The sequence below is a fragment of the Hipposideros armiger genome, unplaced genomic scaffold (genome assembly GCF_001890085.2).
Source record: "Hipposideros armiger isolate ML-2016 unplaced genomic scaffold, ASM189008v1 scaffold_552, whole genome shotgun sequence".
NCBI lineage: Eukaryota > Metazoa > Chordata > Mammalia > Chiroptera > Hipposideridae > Hipposideros > Hipposideros armiger.
Genome location: NW_017731902.1, coordinates 627,087 through 646,706, shown reverse-complemented (window position 1 = coordinate 646,706; position 19,620 = coordinate 627,087). Strand labels below are relative to the sequence as shown.

Genomic DNA, 19,620 nt, shown 5'->3' with positions numbered 1-19,620 from the left:
GCTACTAGTAGAGGTTCCTCAAAAAATTAGAAGTAATTTTAAAAATTAAAAATTGTTGCCATATGATCTAGCAATTCCACATCTGGCAATATATCCAAAATAAATGAAAACACTATAGCAAAGAGGTATGTGCGCCCCCATGTTCATAGCAGCATTATTTACAATAGCCAAAAACATGGAAACAACCTGACTGTCCATTGATGGATGAATGAATAAAGAAGTTTCATTCATATATATATATATTAGAATATTATTCAGCTATAAAAAGGAGGAAATTCTGCCATTTCTGACAACATGGATGGACCTTGAGAGCATTATTTTAGGTAAAATAAGTCAAACAGAGAAACACAAATACTGTATCATCTCACTTATATGTGGAATCTAAAAACACAGAAGACAAAACAACCAAACTCATAGAAAAAGAGATCAGATTTGTGGCTATCAGAGGCAGGAGGGTGGGGAGAGGGGGAATTAGAAGAAAGTGGTCAAAAGGTACAAACTTCAAGTTAAAAGGTAAATAAGAGCTAGAGATGTAATATACAACATGATGACTATAGTTAATACTGCTATATAGTATATATGAAAGTTGTTGAAACAGTAAATCCTACGAGTTCTCATCACAAGGAAAAAAAATTATTCTTTTTCTTTTGTACCTACATGAGATGATAGATATTAACTAATCTTATTGTGGTAATCATTTTGTGATATAGATAAGTCAAATCATTGTGCTGTATACCCTATACAATGCTGTAATGTCGATTATATCTCAATAAAATTGAAAAAAATATATACCATTAAAGCAAGGCATTATGACTAAAAAAGAAAATAGTATGTAGACTTTTCATCAGCTACATTTTTAATACTGAAATAGAAGGCATAGGCCAAATTAACAAGTTTAACCAATAAACCCATTGTTAGGGTTTTCTTCCAGAAAGTTTGGGTTCTATTCCAAGGCACTGTGCCTCACTGTCTTTCCAAAATGGCACCAGGTACAGAAAGAAAAGAATGCAACTCACTTCATTTAGTCTTTTCTGCAAATCTTTGACTTGATGTGAATATTCTTCCAAAACACGTTCAATGTGTTCTTTTCCAGGGTAAGGGATGACTTTCCTGGGAGAATCAAGTTCTACTTCATATTTAGGGAAACAAGGGATTTGTGTGAAAGTCCCAGTTGAAGATGTGTTTTCAATTATTGTACCACGAACAGATGACATAAAAAATGGACTTGAAGAACCTAAATATTAAAGAGTTACTTAATTAACTTATTGATAAAATAATTTTGTGGCAAACATTATCTGAGGTGATTCCCTTATTGAACCAAGAAGGAGCTCAAGGTCTCATAGGGCAAATAGACAAGTGAAGGTCTCACCACATAAACAGGAGTAGCAGATTAGAGACAAGGGAATTATACTTGATAGTGATCAAGTGACACTTGGGCTGAATGAGCCTTGAAGTATCCATGAATAAAAATAGCTAGTCTTGGGACAGAAGAAGAGGAAAGGTAGGTATTCCAGGTAGTAAGAGCACCGTAATTATTTATTGACAAGGAGGCTTGAGACAGCATCGCATATATTCTGGGTGAAAGGAAAGCAGTGGCCATATATAAGAAGGAAACTGCAGGACAGTTCATGAAGAGCACTGTGGTCATGCCAAGGAGTTTGGATTTCATCTTGAAAGCTCTGGAGAACCATTAAAGGATTTGAAAGTAGGGGATTAATATACATAACTAGGTTTGTGTTTTGAAAAGGCTCTCTGGCTTTGGTGTGGAGAATGCATTTGATGGGGATAAAGCTGAAGGTAGAGAATCCAAGTAGGAGACGGTTTTCAACAAATTAGGCAAGAAACAACAAGAGTGTGCCCTAAATCAGAGGCAGTGGTGATGGCCATAAGGGCATGGATTTGAGAAATATATGTGCAAAGTGTTGGGCTTCAGCAATATCCAAGTAATGATGTTTGATTTACAAATACCGTACAGGGACTTGAAGTTCAGGAGTGTGTTTTGCTTCAGAGATTAGCATTTGGAAATTTTCAGCATATAAATTCCAGTGAATCTTTGGAATCAATGGGATCACTTAGGGGCAATGTATAGAGAGGAGGATCAAGAAGTGTACTCTTGGGCCGCCGAGTGGCGCGTTGGTTAAGAGTTGGCTTGGGACGCCAGCTCTGAGCAGGGCCCCAGTTTGGATCCCACATGAGGGCCAGTGATGCTGAGCCCTCTACAGCTAAGATGGTGAACAACAGCTCGACCTGGGGCTGGGCTGCCGTGAGTCACTGGTGACAGCATAGGCTGCAGTGGGGTGGCAGTGGGCTGCCGTAAGCTACCGTGAGTGGCTGGCAGGCGGCGTGAGCTGCCATGAGCCGCCGTGAGTGGCCGTCCAATGGCCAGCAAGTGATCTGCCTCATCCGGGAAGAGTGCAATGGTAATACCAACATGGGCCAGTGAAGCAACGTCCTCCACAACTAGACAGAAGAACAAAAGGATAGCAACTTGTCTGTTCCCCTTCCCAGATTCCCCAATGTTGTTCCTCTCCCCCAGTTCCCCAGTAAAATCTTAAAAAAAAAAGAAGTATACTCTGAGGAAATATCAATATTTAAAGGAAAGACAAAAGAAGTGAAACCCAGGAAGATTCACAGAAGACCCACACAGATTTTAGAAAATTATATTCAAGACACATCAGCTTGGACTGAGGGAGAGAGACAGTGTGAAATGAAAAGAGGCCTTTCCATAAGCAGTCTGAGAAAACTGCTCAGCTGAAAATATATGCTACCTTTCATACAAAAGGAAGGACTCACAGTCAGACCCAAGAGTCCAGAGGATAGAGCCAAGAACCATGGAGAATAATTCCCAGGCCTGAGTCCTAATTGAGGGAATGGTCAACCTGTGCCTAGCTGGATTTCAGAATTGCAATGGACACATATACTTCCTGTTTTCCCCTTTTTTGAATTGGATTGTGGATAGTGGTTATCCTATGTCTTCCTACCATTGAATGTTGGGTATCACAGGGCTTATGTTAAGCGGGACTCTACTCATGAAACTGCATTTAAAGAATTACAATTAAGAGTTTCATCCATACCTGAATCTCATTCAGATAACGTGATTCTGGATTTAAGCAGATGCTGTAATGGGATCAGACTATTAGGAGACTTCTTGGGAGAGAGTAAATGTATTTTTCAAGTGAGAGAAATGTAAGTAATTTGTGACTTAGATACAATAATATGGGAATGTAGGAAATGAACCTTAGTCTAAGGAGATGTATGTTCAGGTTTTGAGGCAAGAATCATGATACCTTCAACTTCACCAAAATATAAATTATAGGTATAGAGATAAAGCAAATGTGATAAAATGCTGGCAATTGGTACATCCAAGCAAAGGGTATATAAGTTATTTGATGTACTATTTTTTCAATTTTTCTACCATTATGGAAAAATTCAAAATAAAATGTTGGAAGGAAACAGTTCACTGGATTTAGCTAAAAAGGGAAAAATCTAGTCACGTTGGCCAGGGTGACTTCATTGGAATATTGGGTTCAAAAGTCATAAGGCAGTAGTTTGCAGAGTGAATGGCTGGTGAATTATGAAGACAGTGACTACAGACTTGTCTTTCAGAAGGCATGGCTATGAAGGAAAAAAGAAATGAGAAAAGCATAGGTTGAGGAAAAGATTTTATTTTTGTTTTGTTATATTTACTTGTTAGTGTTGTTAGGTTGGGAGAGATTTAACATGTTTACATTGATGGATAAATACAAATGGCGGAAGAGGCTGAAGATATCAGAGTGAGTGGGGCGAAAGATTTTGCAGAGATTCTGGAGCCAAATCCATGAGGCTGAGGAGGCGAGAGCAGGAATGGGAAATAAAGCCTGGATAGCAAATTGAGAAGCTGCCTCGTCCATTGAGCTATGAAGGAAAGAGGCATGGACTGTGAAAAACAGTGGCTCTTAGGGGCAGGATATGAGAAGGTACGGGAGTATGAGCCTAACAGCTTTATTTTCTCTGGCAATTAGGAAATGATGGTATCTGAAAGTAAGAAAGAAGGTGGGAGAGTAAAGGACTTCAGAATGGTATTATTTTGAAATAAATATTGTGGGAAAATGGAGAGAGAACTGGCTAAGATCATGAGAAAGATTCCTCAGCAGCATCAAAGACCCAGATGAGATGGGAGACTATGACTTTGAGGTGGCAAATCAGTGGAATCCACGTTTGTGTATTTTCTCTAGCAGACTCTCCCACCACCCAGTATAAAAAACAGAGAAGACAGTCTGCCTGAAAAGGATTGGGGGTTTCCTGTAAGAGAAAACAGAAGAGAAAAAGGAAGCTGAGGACACTGGCAAATGACTGGCTGGAATAATGAATGATACAAAAGAAAGTGAAGATAGGAAGAAGTTGGTAATTCAGCAGAAAAAGGCAGAATCTAAAGCAGTTGTTCTCAATCTTTGTTGTAAATCAGGGTCACCTGGGAGTTTTTAAAAAGAACAGTGGTGCCTGAGCCCCCTTCCAGACCTACTGAATCAGAATCTCCAGGCATGGATCTAAGCCACTTAAATGTTTAAAAATATCAAAAAATGATTTTGACATGGGGCCATGGTTGAGAATTACTACCTTCAATAAGGCAGAAATATAGGCATGGGAGAAATAAGGGAATGATAGCCCTAGAACATAGGAAGGAGGCTGGACAGCAAAAGTCCAACAGTTCTTGGTAAAAGCAGCATAGGGAAGTGGGTGGCTAGAGTAAAGGTCAAAATGATAAGAAGCTGTGAGTCGAAGATGTTAAATGGATGATCCATGAGGACAATGATATTACAGGATGACGATGTACCTGAAGAGGGAGAGATACCCCAAGAGCTAAGTGTCCATGCTGAGTTGGAGGGATACAGAGATATGCAGTGCACTCGTGAAAGTGGGCAGTGGTGATAGGTATAGCATGATAGAGGTGACAATAATGTTTTAGGATGGCATGAGCATCCTAAGCAGCAGAAGATTTTACAAAATAAAGGTTTTTAAGCGGATCAGTAAGACAACAGACCTGTACAGGTTCTAGCTCCCGCTTCTGTGCTCTAACAGCAGTTCCTTTTTTCACGGTCTTTCTCGCCCTAAGACTGGTAGCAGCTTCCTGCTGTTGCTAATCTCTGGGTTGTCTCATCCCATTAGGCTTCTCAGCTCTTTCAATATCCTGCTTACCAAGTCCCTGTATTAAGCTCCACCTGGTTCTGTTTCCCTGACTGCTATCTTTGGATTGGAATAATTTCAGTCAGAGGTGATGGGGGCCTGAACTAGGATGGTAGTGATGGGAATGGAGAAGGGAAATGGATTCAAGAGGTATTTCTGAGAATAGGAGGAGCGGGACTTAGTACCCGGTGGGTGTGGGGTGGATAAGGGAAAAGAAGTCAGAGTGATACAGAATTCTGGCTTAGTGTAGACGAAGGGAGAGAAGGCTTGTAGGAAAACATGGAATGTGTTAAAGTGCCTGAACATGAAAACAATTTTTTTATTTTATTTTATTTATTTTTTTTAAAGATTTTTATTGGGGAATTAGGGGGATAGGAACAGTGCTGGGGAATTGGGGTAAGGGGAACAGACAAGTTGCTGTCGTTTTGTTCTTCAATCTAGTTGTGGAGGATGTCGCTTCACTGGCCCAAGTTGGCACCATCATCGCGCTCTTCTCTGGCGAGGCAGATCAGTCGCCGGCTTCTGGACGGCCGCTCACTGTGGCTGCTGGCCGCTCACGCTGGCTGCTGGCTACATACGGTAGCCCATGGCAACCCACTGCCACAGGTACTGCAGCCCGCCGTCGCCGGCGACTCCCGGCAGCCCAGCTCCAGGTTGAGCTGTTGTTCAGCATCTTAGCTGTAGAGGGCAGTGTCACTGGCCCTCATATGTGGGATCCGAACCAGGGCCCTCTGGCATCCCAAGCGAGTTCTTAACCGTCGCGCCACTCGGCCGGCCCATGAAAACAATTTTTAAGCCAAAAAAGTATTGTAAACATATGCTTTAAAAAAACCAAGTAGGTAAATTTTAAAAGACTAAACAATTTCTTCTTCAAAAAGTAAAATTATAAACAACATGGTAAACATTCATGGCCAAGATCTGTACCCTGCACACTTAAAACCAAAACATACTAAAAAACAGCAGCTTGAATGAATATTAGGAAGACTGCTTAATTCTAATTTTTTCCCATTTTGTTTTATAAAGAACACATACCTCCATTGGATGTGACGCCACTACTTGATAAATGATCTTCATTATTTGATTCAGAAGGTTTTTGTTCCATATTAAATATTGCTACCTCTTCTCAGAGTCTCAAAATATGAATACTTCCCTGTTTGGTCCTTCTAGTTCTTATCTATAAAAGATAGGGAGTCAATCTTTAATAACAATGTATTTTGTGAAAAAAATTCAGTGAAGAGGAACTGACTTTGTTCATATTTGAAATGTAGTAATAATTTTTCACCAGGAAAAAATTTATACAGAAATATTTCATTATTATATAAAATAAGTGAATACAATCTTATTGTAAAAGTTATTGATTTTGATGGCCAACTGGCTTATTAAAAACAACCTTAAAATAAAAAATACTTTAATTATTATTATAATTAAAATTCTTGATTTGGAGCAGAGTTTTCTTCTCTTTTCAAGTCTTTCTCATAAAGTTACATTGTCAAGTAATGGAAGAAAATTATCTCCTTAGTAAAAAAGTCACCAATTAGTAAAGAAAGGAAAAAACCCCCACAAATCAGCAAATTGGAAATCATTAACAAAAGTTGAAAAACTTCTTTGCTATCAAATAGTGACCATAATTTTACATTAGGCCAACAGGGGATGTCTTGGTTTAGAGAACAATGGCCATGGCCTGATTCCAAATCTCCCTCTCGTTCTCTGTAAATAACCATAAAATCAACAAGGAGATAAATAAATAAAACCACATAGACTCTACACCTCCAGTATCCCTAGAAGACAGAAAATGCCACAAACTTCAAATTATCTATAAACAGAAGGAAAATTTTTTCCAAAGTTTCTCCCTCAGTCTACCTACCAGCACTGCAAGCCTGTGGGTATGGAGAACGGGAGAGCTCAGGCTGAAAAGGAGAGGAGAGCTGAGAGGAAGGACGACAAATTCACCCCAGAAAGTGACAAATAAAAGCCAAGATATGAAGCACAGGTTGGAACTTGATAATCCAATAGCCCTGGTTATGCCTTAAATGGCTTCAAAGTGTGTGGGGGCCAGAAGTAGCAGCCTCAGAGAAGCAGTGTTTCTGGGTGAGACTCAGATATGGAGTAAGGATGTGATCTCCACTAGAGACAGGGTAGTAAAGGGAAAGGAGGAAATACGGAAAATTCAGGAACCAGAAGAAACAAAAAGGAGCAAGATATGCCAACTCTCCTTCCACCCCTCCCACTCCAACACCATCACCATCATAATGGAAACTGCCCAGAAGAGGGCACTCTCCAACTAGAAATAAAGATAGATAAAAGCAGACCATACCTATACAAAACTACTACAAAATGTCAGAAAATGTGAATAAAATCTTTTCTGCTTATGAAAAGTTGTCCCCACCACCTTACCCTCTGCTGCCCCACTGAAAAACATTAATTCAAAGAAAACTGTAACACAACACTGCAAATTGAACTAAATAGTCTCAAACAAGCATTTTGGGGGCTATGAAAAAAAATCACTCTTGAATCAGAAATGTAAAACATAAGAACAGAAATGGACCAGAAACATAAAATAAGCCAATAAACAGGAAGAAATGAAATGAGAGTTGGTTGAAGTCAGGACAAAAAGAGAAGAAAAAGACAAAAGTATATCAGAAATGAAGAACAAATTACAAAGTACACAAGGAAGATAGATTGCAATAAAAACTTTAAAAAGGCATGAAGAAGACCAGGAACAACCAAAAGAATGAAAACTGAGATAAAAAAGTAAAATGGGTAAGGAAATGAAATAAATGGAAGACAGACAAGGAGGTTGAACACCACCAGTGTCTTTGAAGAAAAAAAAATCAAAACAATGAAACAGAACTATTATTTAAAGCTATAATTCAAGAAAGTTTCCTAGAAATGAAGAAAGACCTGAATCCACACATTTTTCATACTAGGGAAAATTGACCAAGAATGATCAACTCTGAAACATGTCCTAACAAAAGAATATTAAGACTTTAAAGATTATTTAAAACACTCTCAGGATCTTCAGGCAAAAAAGATGAACTAATTTACAAAGGCAAGAGGATTAGAATGGCATCAGATTATTCGAAAACAAGATACAAAGCAAGGCAACAATAGAGCATTTTCAAGAAATAGGAAAGAAAGTATAAACCAAGGATATTATATCCAGCCAAGATCTCTTTCAAAAGGTTCAAAGCCAGAGAAAAACAGTTTTGAATGAACACTGTACACATGTGTCCCTTCTAAGGAATCTACTAGAGAGAGTGAAGTTTCATCCAACCAAAAGATAACTGGCAAATGTGGCAAAGTGTTAACTACTACTGGTGAACGTCTTTTGGTTTTTCTGTAGGTTTTACATTTTTCAAAATAAAATTTGGGGGAAAAGGTAAAGACGGACATTAAAAAAAAGATGATTGGGAAAACTTTGCAAATGGACTGATGGTGAACATTTAAATATTCAATTGTAGAGTTGAGACTAACATTTGGCTGGGTTAATAGCATTGATGAATAATATATAAATATATATGTGACCAAGGAGAAAAGATGTTAACTAAAAATGCGAAGAGGAGAGAAAAAAGGGGGAAAGTAGAAGACCACTGGTTGTCAAAAGATACCATTTAAAACTGACAAAAAGCAAAAAATTAAGGAAAAAAGGGGGTTATAGGTGCACTATAAAAAGTATTAATGCCAAGGTAACCACCAGAATAAAAATACAAGCCTTCTTAAGTGGCAAAATAATTTTAAAAAGAAAAAGGAAGAAACACCAAATGAGCACCATAATATAATACAATAATTATACCATAAGATAATCATGTAATAATAATATGACAGAATTTAGACCAAACATATAGTCATGTCAAAAAATGTGAAGGGACTTAACTTGCCTATTCAAAGAAAAGGATTTTCAAATTGACTCTAAAAATTTCAACTCTGTATTGTACACAAAAAGACATTTAAAAGGCACTGATAAAAATAAAGTGATGGACAAAGATTTACCAGGCAAATGAAAACAATAAGAAAGCACAGGTTAAAATCCTGATACCAGCCCAAGAAGTGTTCAATCCAAAGAGTATTAAATAAGAAATAGGGCACTTAGAAGATAAAAGCCACATTCCACAATAAAGATATAATACTCCTAACATTATGTACCATGTAACATAGCAACCACTTAGATTAAACATGGATTGTATGATAAGGGAAATATAACACAAATTAAAGAATTTCTGAAAAATGACAATGAAAACACTACACATCAGAATCTGAGATATATTAAAGCAGTGAAAAGAGGAAAGTTCTTAGCCTTAAATATCTATTTCAATAAAAATGAAATAATGAAAATAAATTATTTAATTTCTAACCCAAAAAGGTAGGAAAAAAAGTAAAATAAAAGAAAGCACATGGTAGGAAATAATAAAAAGCAGAAATTAATAAGGTGGAAAAAAGAAAACTAGATTAATAAATCAGAATCATGATTAAAACATATATATATATATATGCAAGAACCATCAACATGATGGAAAGAGGAATATCACATATAACACAGAGCTTATCATTTTTTACATTAATTCATGATTATAAGCATAGTGTTAAAAGTTTTTTGGTTTTTTAAAAAACCTGTGAACTAAAGAAAATTGTATTGAACAGAATTCCTTTTTATTTCACTCACAGTTTCTCCCTTTTGATTATTGAGGTGTCATCTGTCAAAACTATAATTAGATAAATTCTACCTTAATATTTTGTGCTATTAACTTTAAGAAATAAGTAGTAGGTATAGAGACATTCCATAAAGAATTATAACAAATGGAATGTTAGTCAAGATTGCTAGGCAATTTAAATGTTCTAAATAGAAGAGATTGTTATTTGGAAAAAAAAAACACCCCATTATTTAAACAAGTTTTATCATGAATGTTTGCTGTATAATTTAACTTACACACTAAAAGGATGCATTTGGGGGTTCTTCAGGATGATGAGAGACACTAAGAAAATTCAAATGATCGTAAATTACAGATCAAAAGCATGAAGGAATGGGCAGGGCAGGTAGAATCACAGCTCAGTGTTGGGCAATCACATGTGAGCCCACTCTGCTTAGTACCAACGTTTTTGTATCAAGCAGAAAACAGAACCTACGAGCAAGGGAAGCAGAACTGGGACTAGAAGTTGGAAAAGAGAGAAAAGAAGAAAGAAGGTTTGACTTGAAAATATTCTGATATAAAAATGTTAGTTTACTCCAGCATAAGATGATGAATGCAATAGACTCATTAATTCAGTATCCACTAATAGGTGGTAGGCCATTGAAGAGTGGCAGTCCTTCAGAGGGAAATTTTTTTCATAGAAAATTAATAGTTTAAAGAAGACAGTATAGGTTTATTTACTTAAGAATTTATTTTGAAAGGAGATACTTAGTAATTGTACTTGCCATTGCCTCTAGTTATTTTGTGAAATTTAGAGTAATGAAATCTGTCTTTAACAAAGTACTTGAATTCAGATTTTTCTCTATTTTAGATTAACCATATATTCACTCTGATCAAATCATTCAGCGTTCCTCTACTTTCATGACACTTTAAGAATTGGAACAGGTCCGGCTGAGTGGCTCAGTTGGTTAAGAGTTATATTAAGAGCGTGAGCTCTGAGCAACACGACCGCCGGTTCGATTTCCATATCGGCCAGTGACACTGCCCAAGCTGCGCTGCTACTGAGCTGCCTACAGGTGGCAGGATGACTCAGCTGGTGAGATCACATGCTCCTAACAAGACAGCCTGTTCGATGGTGGGCTATGCCGGCCTGCAACTAAGACTGAACTTGACACCTTGAGCTGAGCTGCCACCTGGATGGCTCAGTGGATAGAGCATGTGCTCTTAACAACGAGGCTACCAGTTCAACTCCCACATGGGATGGTGGCTATGCCCACCCATAACTAAGACTGAATACAGCACCTTGAGCTGAGCTGCCACCTGGATGGCTCAGTGGATATAGAGCATGTGCTCTTAACAACGAGGCTGCCAGTTCAACTCCCACACGGGATGGTGGCTACACCCACCTGCAACAAAGATTGTAACACAGCGCCTTGAACTTAGAGACCACAAGCTGCTGACCGGAAGCCAGATGGCGACTGGCGCCCTCCACAACTAAGATTGAAGAACAACAACTTGGCTGGTCCCCCTCCCCAATTCCCCAACACTGATCCCCTCCCCGAATTCCCCAATTAAAAAAAAAAATTGGAACATTATTCCTATTTTCAGGCATAAAGCTTATAAATTATTAAGGATTTCTGGTAAAATGAAGTTGTTTTTGTTTTTGTTTTTGTTTTTTTGCCTCAGTAGATCATAAATTGTTAAAACATTGTACTTTGTTGAAATGGGAATCATAACATGAACTTACGTGTGCTTGATTTAAATCTCTGAGTAAAGTACAAAGATGAGATCTTGGCCTTTTCTGGTAAGCATAAGATTTATTATGAACAATTCTGCCTGATTTAAAATTACAAACATGTTCACACAGAAAGGAGCCTCACATTTCTGACAAGTAATAGCTAGGTAAAGACTCTACTCTGGCTATTTGATTGGAATGCTGCAGAAAAGGCCTTAAAAACCACAAACCACAGAAAGAGGGCTTTTGGAGGATAACAGTTTATAGTCTTTAGTTTTTGTTATACAGTTGAGCTAAAGGGCTTTAAAGCATCTCCTGGGTGCTTATTCCTGCTCTTTGGCTTCCAAAAGGCCATGGTGGCTGTGTGCCTATACTTTTCCTAATGGGAACAGCCTTTACCCCAATTTCTTTTCTTGTGGCTACTTAAGTGGACCTCTCCCATGACTGTCTCCATAGTAAGCTGATTTAGAATCTATGCTCTATTTCGTTTGGGTACAGATTATAACTGGATTCCTGGATTCATCAACTAATGACTCAAGCCTCTAGGATGCCAAACTATTCTATCTTCCACAGACGCCTGAGACTGGGGATTTTATAAAGCTGGTTCAAGGGCCGGCCGAGTGGCTCAGTTGGTTAAGAGCTCGCTCAAGAGTTTGAGCTCTGAGCAACAGCGGTTTGATTCCCGGCCCGAGCTGAGCAGCCGCTGAGCTGCCAACAGGTGGCAGGATGGCTCAGCTAAAAAATATATAAATAAAAAATAAATAGAAAAATAAAGTAGTCAAGCTGATAGAAACAGAAAGTCAAATGGTGGTTGCGAGGGGCTGGAAGGAGGAGNTCAGTTGGTTAAGAGCTCGCTCAAGAGTTTGAGCTCTGAGCAACAGCGGTTTGATTCCCGGCCCGAGCTGAGCAGCCGCTGAGCTGCCAACAGGTAGCAGGATGGCTCAGCTAAAAAAAAAAAAAAGCTGGTCCAGACTCTCTTAGAACCAGTCTGCAGGTATGTTTTCCTTCAGAAGTTCTAGGGTTCCCCATAACTGATCCCAATATAATATAACTGGGCTGGTACAGTCTCAGGAACAGAATGAGAACAGTTAATGTTGAACAGCACTTCACTGCCTGAGTTACTGTTAATTAACTGCTTATTCCTGTGGTTCTTAGTGTCTGCTTTCTCCATCACATTCTTTCTCTCTAGATGTTGTCATTGGCTGCTAGGGTTCGAATCCTACCTCTGTGATTTGCTAGCTATATGACCTTGAGAACAAAATTTAATGTTTATAAGACTATAAGATCGAGATAAAGAGTCTATACCTCAAAAGAATAAGAGTTAACTGAGATAACTCAGGCATAGCCTTAACATATAGTACTTGCCTCAATCTATAGGTGTATAATACCACACATATATAATATGGATATATAATAGGATAGTAAAACATGAACAATAATGTCTTTATAATTTAAGCAGTGTATACTAACTCACTTTCCCATAACAAGTGGCTATATCTTTCTATTTATCTAGAAAGAAGATGCAAGTTTCATATAGGTCCACTAAGAGGAAAGAAAGCGGGTTTAGGCTGCACTGAGTAAACATAGGGACTATTATAATGTAATATAGAATTAAGCTATTTAAGATCATACTTCACCAGTACATAATATCATCTTGTAGGGAGGCAGAACGAAAGAAGCACAGAACTTAGCATCAGGGGACTTAATTCTGTCATTGGTTACTTGTGAGAGCACAGGTAAATCTTTTCATAGCTCTGAGCCTCAATTTCCACCATTACTAAATAAGATTACAGTTGTGTTTTCCAAACTCTTTTTTAAGAAGTAGAAGCCTTTCTTTAAATCTTCAGAGCCCCAACTACTCACCCTCATCTCTACCCCGAGACACCTTTTTGGAGTACACAAGGCTCGACTCAGCAGAGTTTGAATACCACAGATAAAGCCCTTGTAACTTTATTATCTTAGCTATTCCAGCCTAGGCATTCATCAAGTTGAAGGTTTCAGTTTCTAAAGTGGATTAGATATAGATGTAGGTATAATAAATTAGTATACGTTCACAATTCTTAAATATAAGTCAAAGTAAAACAAGAGATACCTTAATATCTGGATATTCTTATTTTCACTTATCCTATTTACACCTGAAACAAAATAAAATACTTTAAAATCTGTTTATTAATATATTAATACTTCATAATCTAAAATTTATTATTTTCAAAAAGTTTAATTCACAAGTTAATTTTCATCCCTTAAGATCTTGTCAATACCTGAAACACACACACACACACACACACACACACACACACACACACACACACACACAAACACACACACCAGCAACATAAACCTTTACATTTTTTTCCATTGGGTTTATCTTATATATGAGAGAACAGGTTCACAAGAGGCTCTATTTAATAAATCATGGAGAGCGCTGAGCAACAATGGTTCGAGTCCTGGCCCGAGCTGAGCTGCTGCTGAGCTGCCAACAGGTGGCAGGATGGCTCAGCTAAAAAAATAAATAAATAAAATAAAAATAAATAATAAATAAAAAGTAATAAATCATGGAGTTTTAAAGTGAGTGATCCAAACATACTAGAGAACACTGAGCCCTCTTTGTAAAACACAACAGTAAGGGCTTTGCACATACAGAATAAATTGTCAAGCATTTATCTATGCTATGTTTGTACAACAGAATATATTCAGTTATATGCTCCCTGTTGGTTCAATGCTAATTTTTTTGGTACAGACCTTATTGGCATTATCAAGATAACACAGCAAGTAAATCTATAGGCACATGCCTCCCCCCATGCCCCTGACTTCCCATGTGTCCATTCCCAGAACTGACATTTCTCTAGGTACAGTCCAAATGGACATAAATAGACCACCTGAATGTCTTCTGACCATTTAAACTGGTTTTCATGCTTGGAGATGTTTTGACCAGGCAGCAATTCGTGTTTAGTTAGAAAAGTTACTAGGTAGAGGAACTTTTGCTGGTAGGTCAGAAATAGGTCTGTAAATTTTAAGCAGTGGAGCTGAAATTATAAACAACTAGGGTTTTTGGAATATCCCAGTGGACTCTAAGGGAGCAGTTGTCACATTGGAAAAATGGCTGACAACATTCTATGTGCAGAATTAGGGCTAACAGACAGAAGTAAAGGGAGGTAGGTTCTAGTTCAGGGTGATAGGCTTTCTAAAAACTAGAGCACCTTGAATATATACATGGTGGGCCTCCTTGTGAGGTGTTCAAGTTGAGAGTGAATGAGTATTTGTTGGGATGACAACTGTCACTGGTTGTCCTCTCTTGGGTAGAATGTTAGACTAAAAGATCTCTAAAATTGTTTCTAACTTTGACATTCTATAATTTCCAATGGAAAACATTTAGCAAAAAGATGACCAAAAATATGATGACTTCTCACAGGTGATTTCGGTCAACAGCAAAGCCAGATAGGGACAATTCCACTGCTTCCATCGAGTTTCATGCTATTAAAAACAATTGGCTCTAGATAAATTTTAATAAATATATGTTCCTTTAACACCTCTGCACATTATGTTTGCAGTCATTTTAAATTCGTCTTATCCCAAATCTGGTCTTTTTGCATTCCCACCAAACATGCTTTTAGGGTGTTCTCAGATAATGACATCATAAACCCAACTTCCCAAGTTAGATATTTCAGTGTCTTCATCTACTCTTCAGCTATTCAAGCTCCGTATCCAATTTGTTGCCACATTCTGTTGAGTCAATCTCTGTAATATCTTTTAACTCAGTGAAGGAGACTTAAGTATGGTCATAATTCATAATGAAGAAATCCTTGAATATGAAATTTAGTTAATTTTGGTCCCACCATATTCTTTCATGCTTTAGCCAACTCTTGTCAGACCTACTACAAAATAACTCAAAATGATCTTCGCATCTTCAGTTTCTTACAATCTGTAAGAGTTTCCTTTCAAATCAGAGCCATTTTGTCATATCTTGCTCAAAGACTAAGGTTTGAACTAAGACTAGCACTCAAAGCCCTTTATGATCTGGCTTCACCAACCTCTCAGCTTCATCTCCTTCACCTTCTCTCTCCTGACACACACTGTGCCCCAATCGAGGTCTACTTGTTGTGTCCTGAGTGTGTCCTGCTCTGTTAGGACTCTGCTGTTATCTACACTCTTCTTTCTGTTCCTCCTTTCCTTCCTTGCAAAACCTCTTCGGTTCAGTATTTAGGGATGTGGACAAAGAGGTTCAACACTATATTACTGGTAGCAATGCACAATGACCCAGTCTTTAAAATCAACATTCTAATAATAAAACAAAAAAGAAAACTGCTCAATGCCTCTGAAAACACGCTCCCCTTACTCTTCCCACCACAAAAGTAGTAAGCTTCAATTAAATCATTCATACAGATAAGGCACTTGGCATAAGGCCTGGCCCATAGTAAGCATTTGATAATTATTAATTACTGTTTATGGCATTCTGCTGGCTTACAATATATTGCTACTATGATTAATGCTTCTATAAATACTAGAGTTCGAGCTAAGATCAAGACCAATCAAGTTTCTATCCTCTTGGATCTTATATTCTAATGGTGGAAGAGAGACACAAAAGAAACAAAAACATAATTTTGGAGCATGGCTAAGTGCAATAATGAGAATAATGCAGGTCAGCCGTGCACAGTGATGGAGTTGAGGCTTAGTTAGGATAAATCAGGGAAGGACTTTCTCAGGAGGTGATATTTGAAATGAATGACAAAAGGAGTCAGCCCCGCAGAAGACTGGAGATCCTAAGAAGAAACACCACAAACAAAGGCCCTGAGATGAGAAGGGCTCAGTGTTCACTGACTGACGAGGAAGGAGGCTAGTGAGGCTGCATGTCATCAAGAAAGGAGGAGAGGCCTGCTTATGGACAGCTTACTGTCGCGTGCCCAAAGCAACATTGTGCTTGTTATCACTTCCTTTCCTAAATTATCCTGAGAAGTTGTTGGTGAGGTTGGCAGAAGAGGGTAGAGCTCATGAGGCCTTGAAAAGGCCATACTAAGGACTTTCGAATTTTTTCTAATTGCAATGGAAAGCCATTGGAGGATTTTAATGAGGGGCATATATTCCTCCAGAAGCTGGGTGGAAAAATAAACCGAGTAGAAGAGGCCAATTATAAGGCCATTGGAGTAGCCCAGCTGAGGGACTAGAGCGTTACTCTATAGTAGGCCAGTGATCAAAAGTGAATTGGAGCTCGGGTATTGACTGCAAATAGGCGTGAGGGACTTTTTTGGTGATGGAAATGTTCTAAAACTGAACTGTGGTGATGATTGCACAACTCTGTATTTTTGCTAAAAATCATTGGATTTTATGCTTAAAATTGGTGATTGTTATGGTATGTAAATTATACCTCAAAAAAAGCAGCTCAAAAAGAAAGTGGATTGGCTACTCTTTGTATGTACATTTTCCTGATGTTTTGTGGGGTAAGAATGGGGGTGCAAATTAGCCGCCTGGGTCCCCGAAGTCAATCAGTTAACCTGCAGACTGGTTTTTCTTTTCCTGCACCCTGAAAACTCCAAAGTATCTTCATTTCGAGATAACTAGAGGTTGCTTTACCCAGATTTTAACATCCCCTCACATGTAAGCACTTCAGCTTTGCCTCTTTTCCCCAGGCCTGGAACTCCATTCCCAGGTGTCTGCAACTCTTATTTGACACACATAAGATGGATATCCAATAATGTTAGCTAAGGACCAAGCCTAAGTCACTTTGTACCTTTATTCTTTTAATCAGGGCAAACAGTCATATGTTAAAAGAAATACATTTGAAAGTTTAAAAATTGCTCTAAGTGCTAGACCACCTCTTTCCTAAGCACTTATTTTCTTTCTTCTTACCAAATCCCTTCTTCAAATCTTTTCCTTAGGATTTACAGGGTTCAGGAAAATATTTAGCAGTCTCCACTATTACACCTGCCACTGCCCCAACTGGAGAGCTTTAAAACATTCATCAATACAGGGTTGACTTTATGATTTATATACATGACCATATGTATTACTTTCCTGTAGTTGCTATAACAAATTACCACAAGCTTGGTGACTTAAAACAAACAGCCATTTATTCTCTTAACAGTTCTGGAGGCCAGAAGTTCAAAATCAGTCTCACAGGGATGGAATCAAGGTGTTGGCAGGGCTGCACTCCCTCCAGAGGCTCTAGAAAACCCATTCTTTGCCTCTTTCAGCTTCTATTGGCTGCTGGCATTACTTGATACGTGGCCTCATCACTCTTACTCTCTGCCTCTGTGGTCACACTGTATTCTCCTCTTCTGTCAAATCTCCTTCTGCCCCGCTAAGGACCCTTGTGTTTGCATTTAGAGCCCACCCAGATAATCCAGTATAATCTCGCCATTAAGATCTTTGCCTTAAACATACATGCAAAGACCCCTTTTCGTTATAACATTTACAGCTTCCAGAGTTTAGGACCTGATATTTTGGGGTGGCCTTTATTCAACCTACTACATACCATATAATTTGGGGTCATTTAGTTTGGGAACAGGTTCACAAGTAGCTCTATTTAATAAATCGTGGAGTTTTAAAGTGAGTGACCCAAACATACTAGACAACAATGTGTCCTCTTTGTAAAACACAATAGTAAGGGCTTTGCACATATAGAATAAATTGTCAATTTCTATCCTCATTTTATTTTCGGAGTATAATAATATCATTATAGCATAAAAACTGTTTTATCCACAACACAAATAGAAAACTGTATAAGATTAAAAACAAAAAGTGTTGTACAGAGGTGGGACCAGACCTCTTCCACCATTCCCCAACCCCAACCCCATGACTTTACAGAGAAACAGTCCTGCCTGGCTGGTCTTGGGGATACGTGGAGCTGGCGCTGGCCCTGTCTTTCCTGAATCAGCTGCTGAAAGAGGAAGCCAGAAGTGGTTGCCACTCAAAAGCCCTGAGAAATGGCCAACCTCACATCTCTTCTACTTTTCCCTGACCTTAAGGTACACCTACAAAACCTGGAACAACCTGAATGGGGGGCTTGGAGCAGAGCTTTGTGGAAAAGGAAGAACTCATTTGAGAACTCATTTCTGATTGATGCTGATAATGGGACAGAGCCAAACTCTTAATGTCACTAACAGGGAAGGCTCCAACTGAAAGGGTCCTTTCACAACATTTAATAAAATCTCATTTTGGATGAGAGGTTGGTTTCTGTCCAAGGCTAGACATCCTCTTTATCTCCTGTCTTCTCCCATCCCTTTACCCTGTTCTCCGGAAGCAGGGTAGGAACAGGAGTTAGCCATAATATTGGGACAGGATCCGCGGTTATTTCCCCCAAACCGAATGCTCTGCACAGGGTCCTGTGGTCCCAGAGTTACAGTCACCGTCCCCGGAGGTCTTACGATCCCCGAAAACAACAGCAGTCCATTCCAGTAAAGAAACAATTTATTGGACATCTACCATGTGCAAAACACAAAGATATGGGAGGTTCCAGAAATAAAGGCGCGCTGCTCCGGATCCTCCGGGGGATGGCCCAGCCCTTACCCAGTCCCCGGGGCCGAGCCCCGCCTTTGTACCTGCAACCAACACCTCTCATCCTAGGCGACCAGCCGCATGCCCGCGGGGGGCCGGCCGGCGGCCGAGGCGGCCGCACCTGCGTTGACCTGACGGCGGCAGCGGCAGGGTCGCCTCCTCCAGGTAGGCGATGGCGCGGGACGCTCCGCCCACCCCCGCACCTCCTCCTCGCGGCGCTCGGTCTCCGGCCGCCGCCCGCTCCACGCGAGCCGCACTGGCGACAGTTGGGCACCTCTGCAAGGCGTCGTGGTAGGGGTGAGCAGTGGTGGGCTGCCACGCCGTCAGGATCGCTTCCACCCTCGACTCCGCCCACCAGACGCCGTCGCCCGGGCAACCGGGAACCTGTCCTTCCCCGCCCCCACCGCTAGGAGCTCTGACTAACAGGGCTGCTTGCACTCAGCCAGGCATCAAATCCTGCCAGCCCTACCCCAGAAGCGACCCTGGATTCGGGCCTCCCCGTACACTGCCACTCAACGCTTCTCACTTTTTCTACAGCCTCCTAACCGGTCTTCCTGTTATACTCTTGCCCCGTATCGAACCCCCAAGCAATTCTCGAAGTTGTCC

General features: G+C 39.5%; 1 protein-coding gene across 6 annotated transcripts in view; it reads right to left on the bottom strand.

The window, feature by feature from the left end:
* Positions 1-19,334, bottom strand: part of CCDC158 (coiled-coil domain containing 158) — a 66,798-nt gene extending 47,464 nt beyond the window's left edge. For 5 of the 6 annotated variants that reach the window (XM_019623478.1, XM_019623483.1, XM_019623479.1 and 2 more), the window contains exons 1-4: positions 19,059-19,334; positions 13,616-13,658; positions 6,196-6,337; positions 1,017-1,234 (exon numbers count right to left, since the gene is read on the bottom strand). In XM_019623478.1, the coding sequence (XP_019479023.1) occupies positions 1,017-1,234; positions 6,196-6,265 (288 nt within the window). In that variant the 5' untranslated portion in view covers positions 6,266-6,337; positions 13,616-13,658; positions 19,059-19,334. The remainder of the gene's footprint in view (positions 1-1,016; positions 1,235-6,195; positions 6,338-13,615; positions 13,659-19,058) is intronic. The other variant, XM_019623482.1, reaches the window with a different exon arrangement.
* Positions 19,335-19,620: the final 286 nt, after the last annotated feature.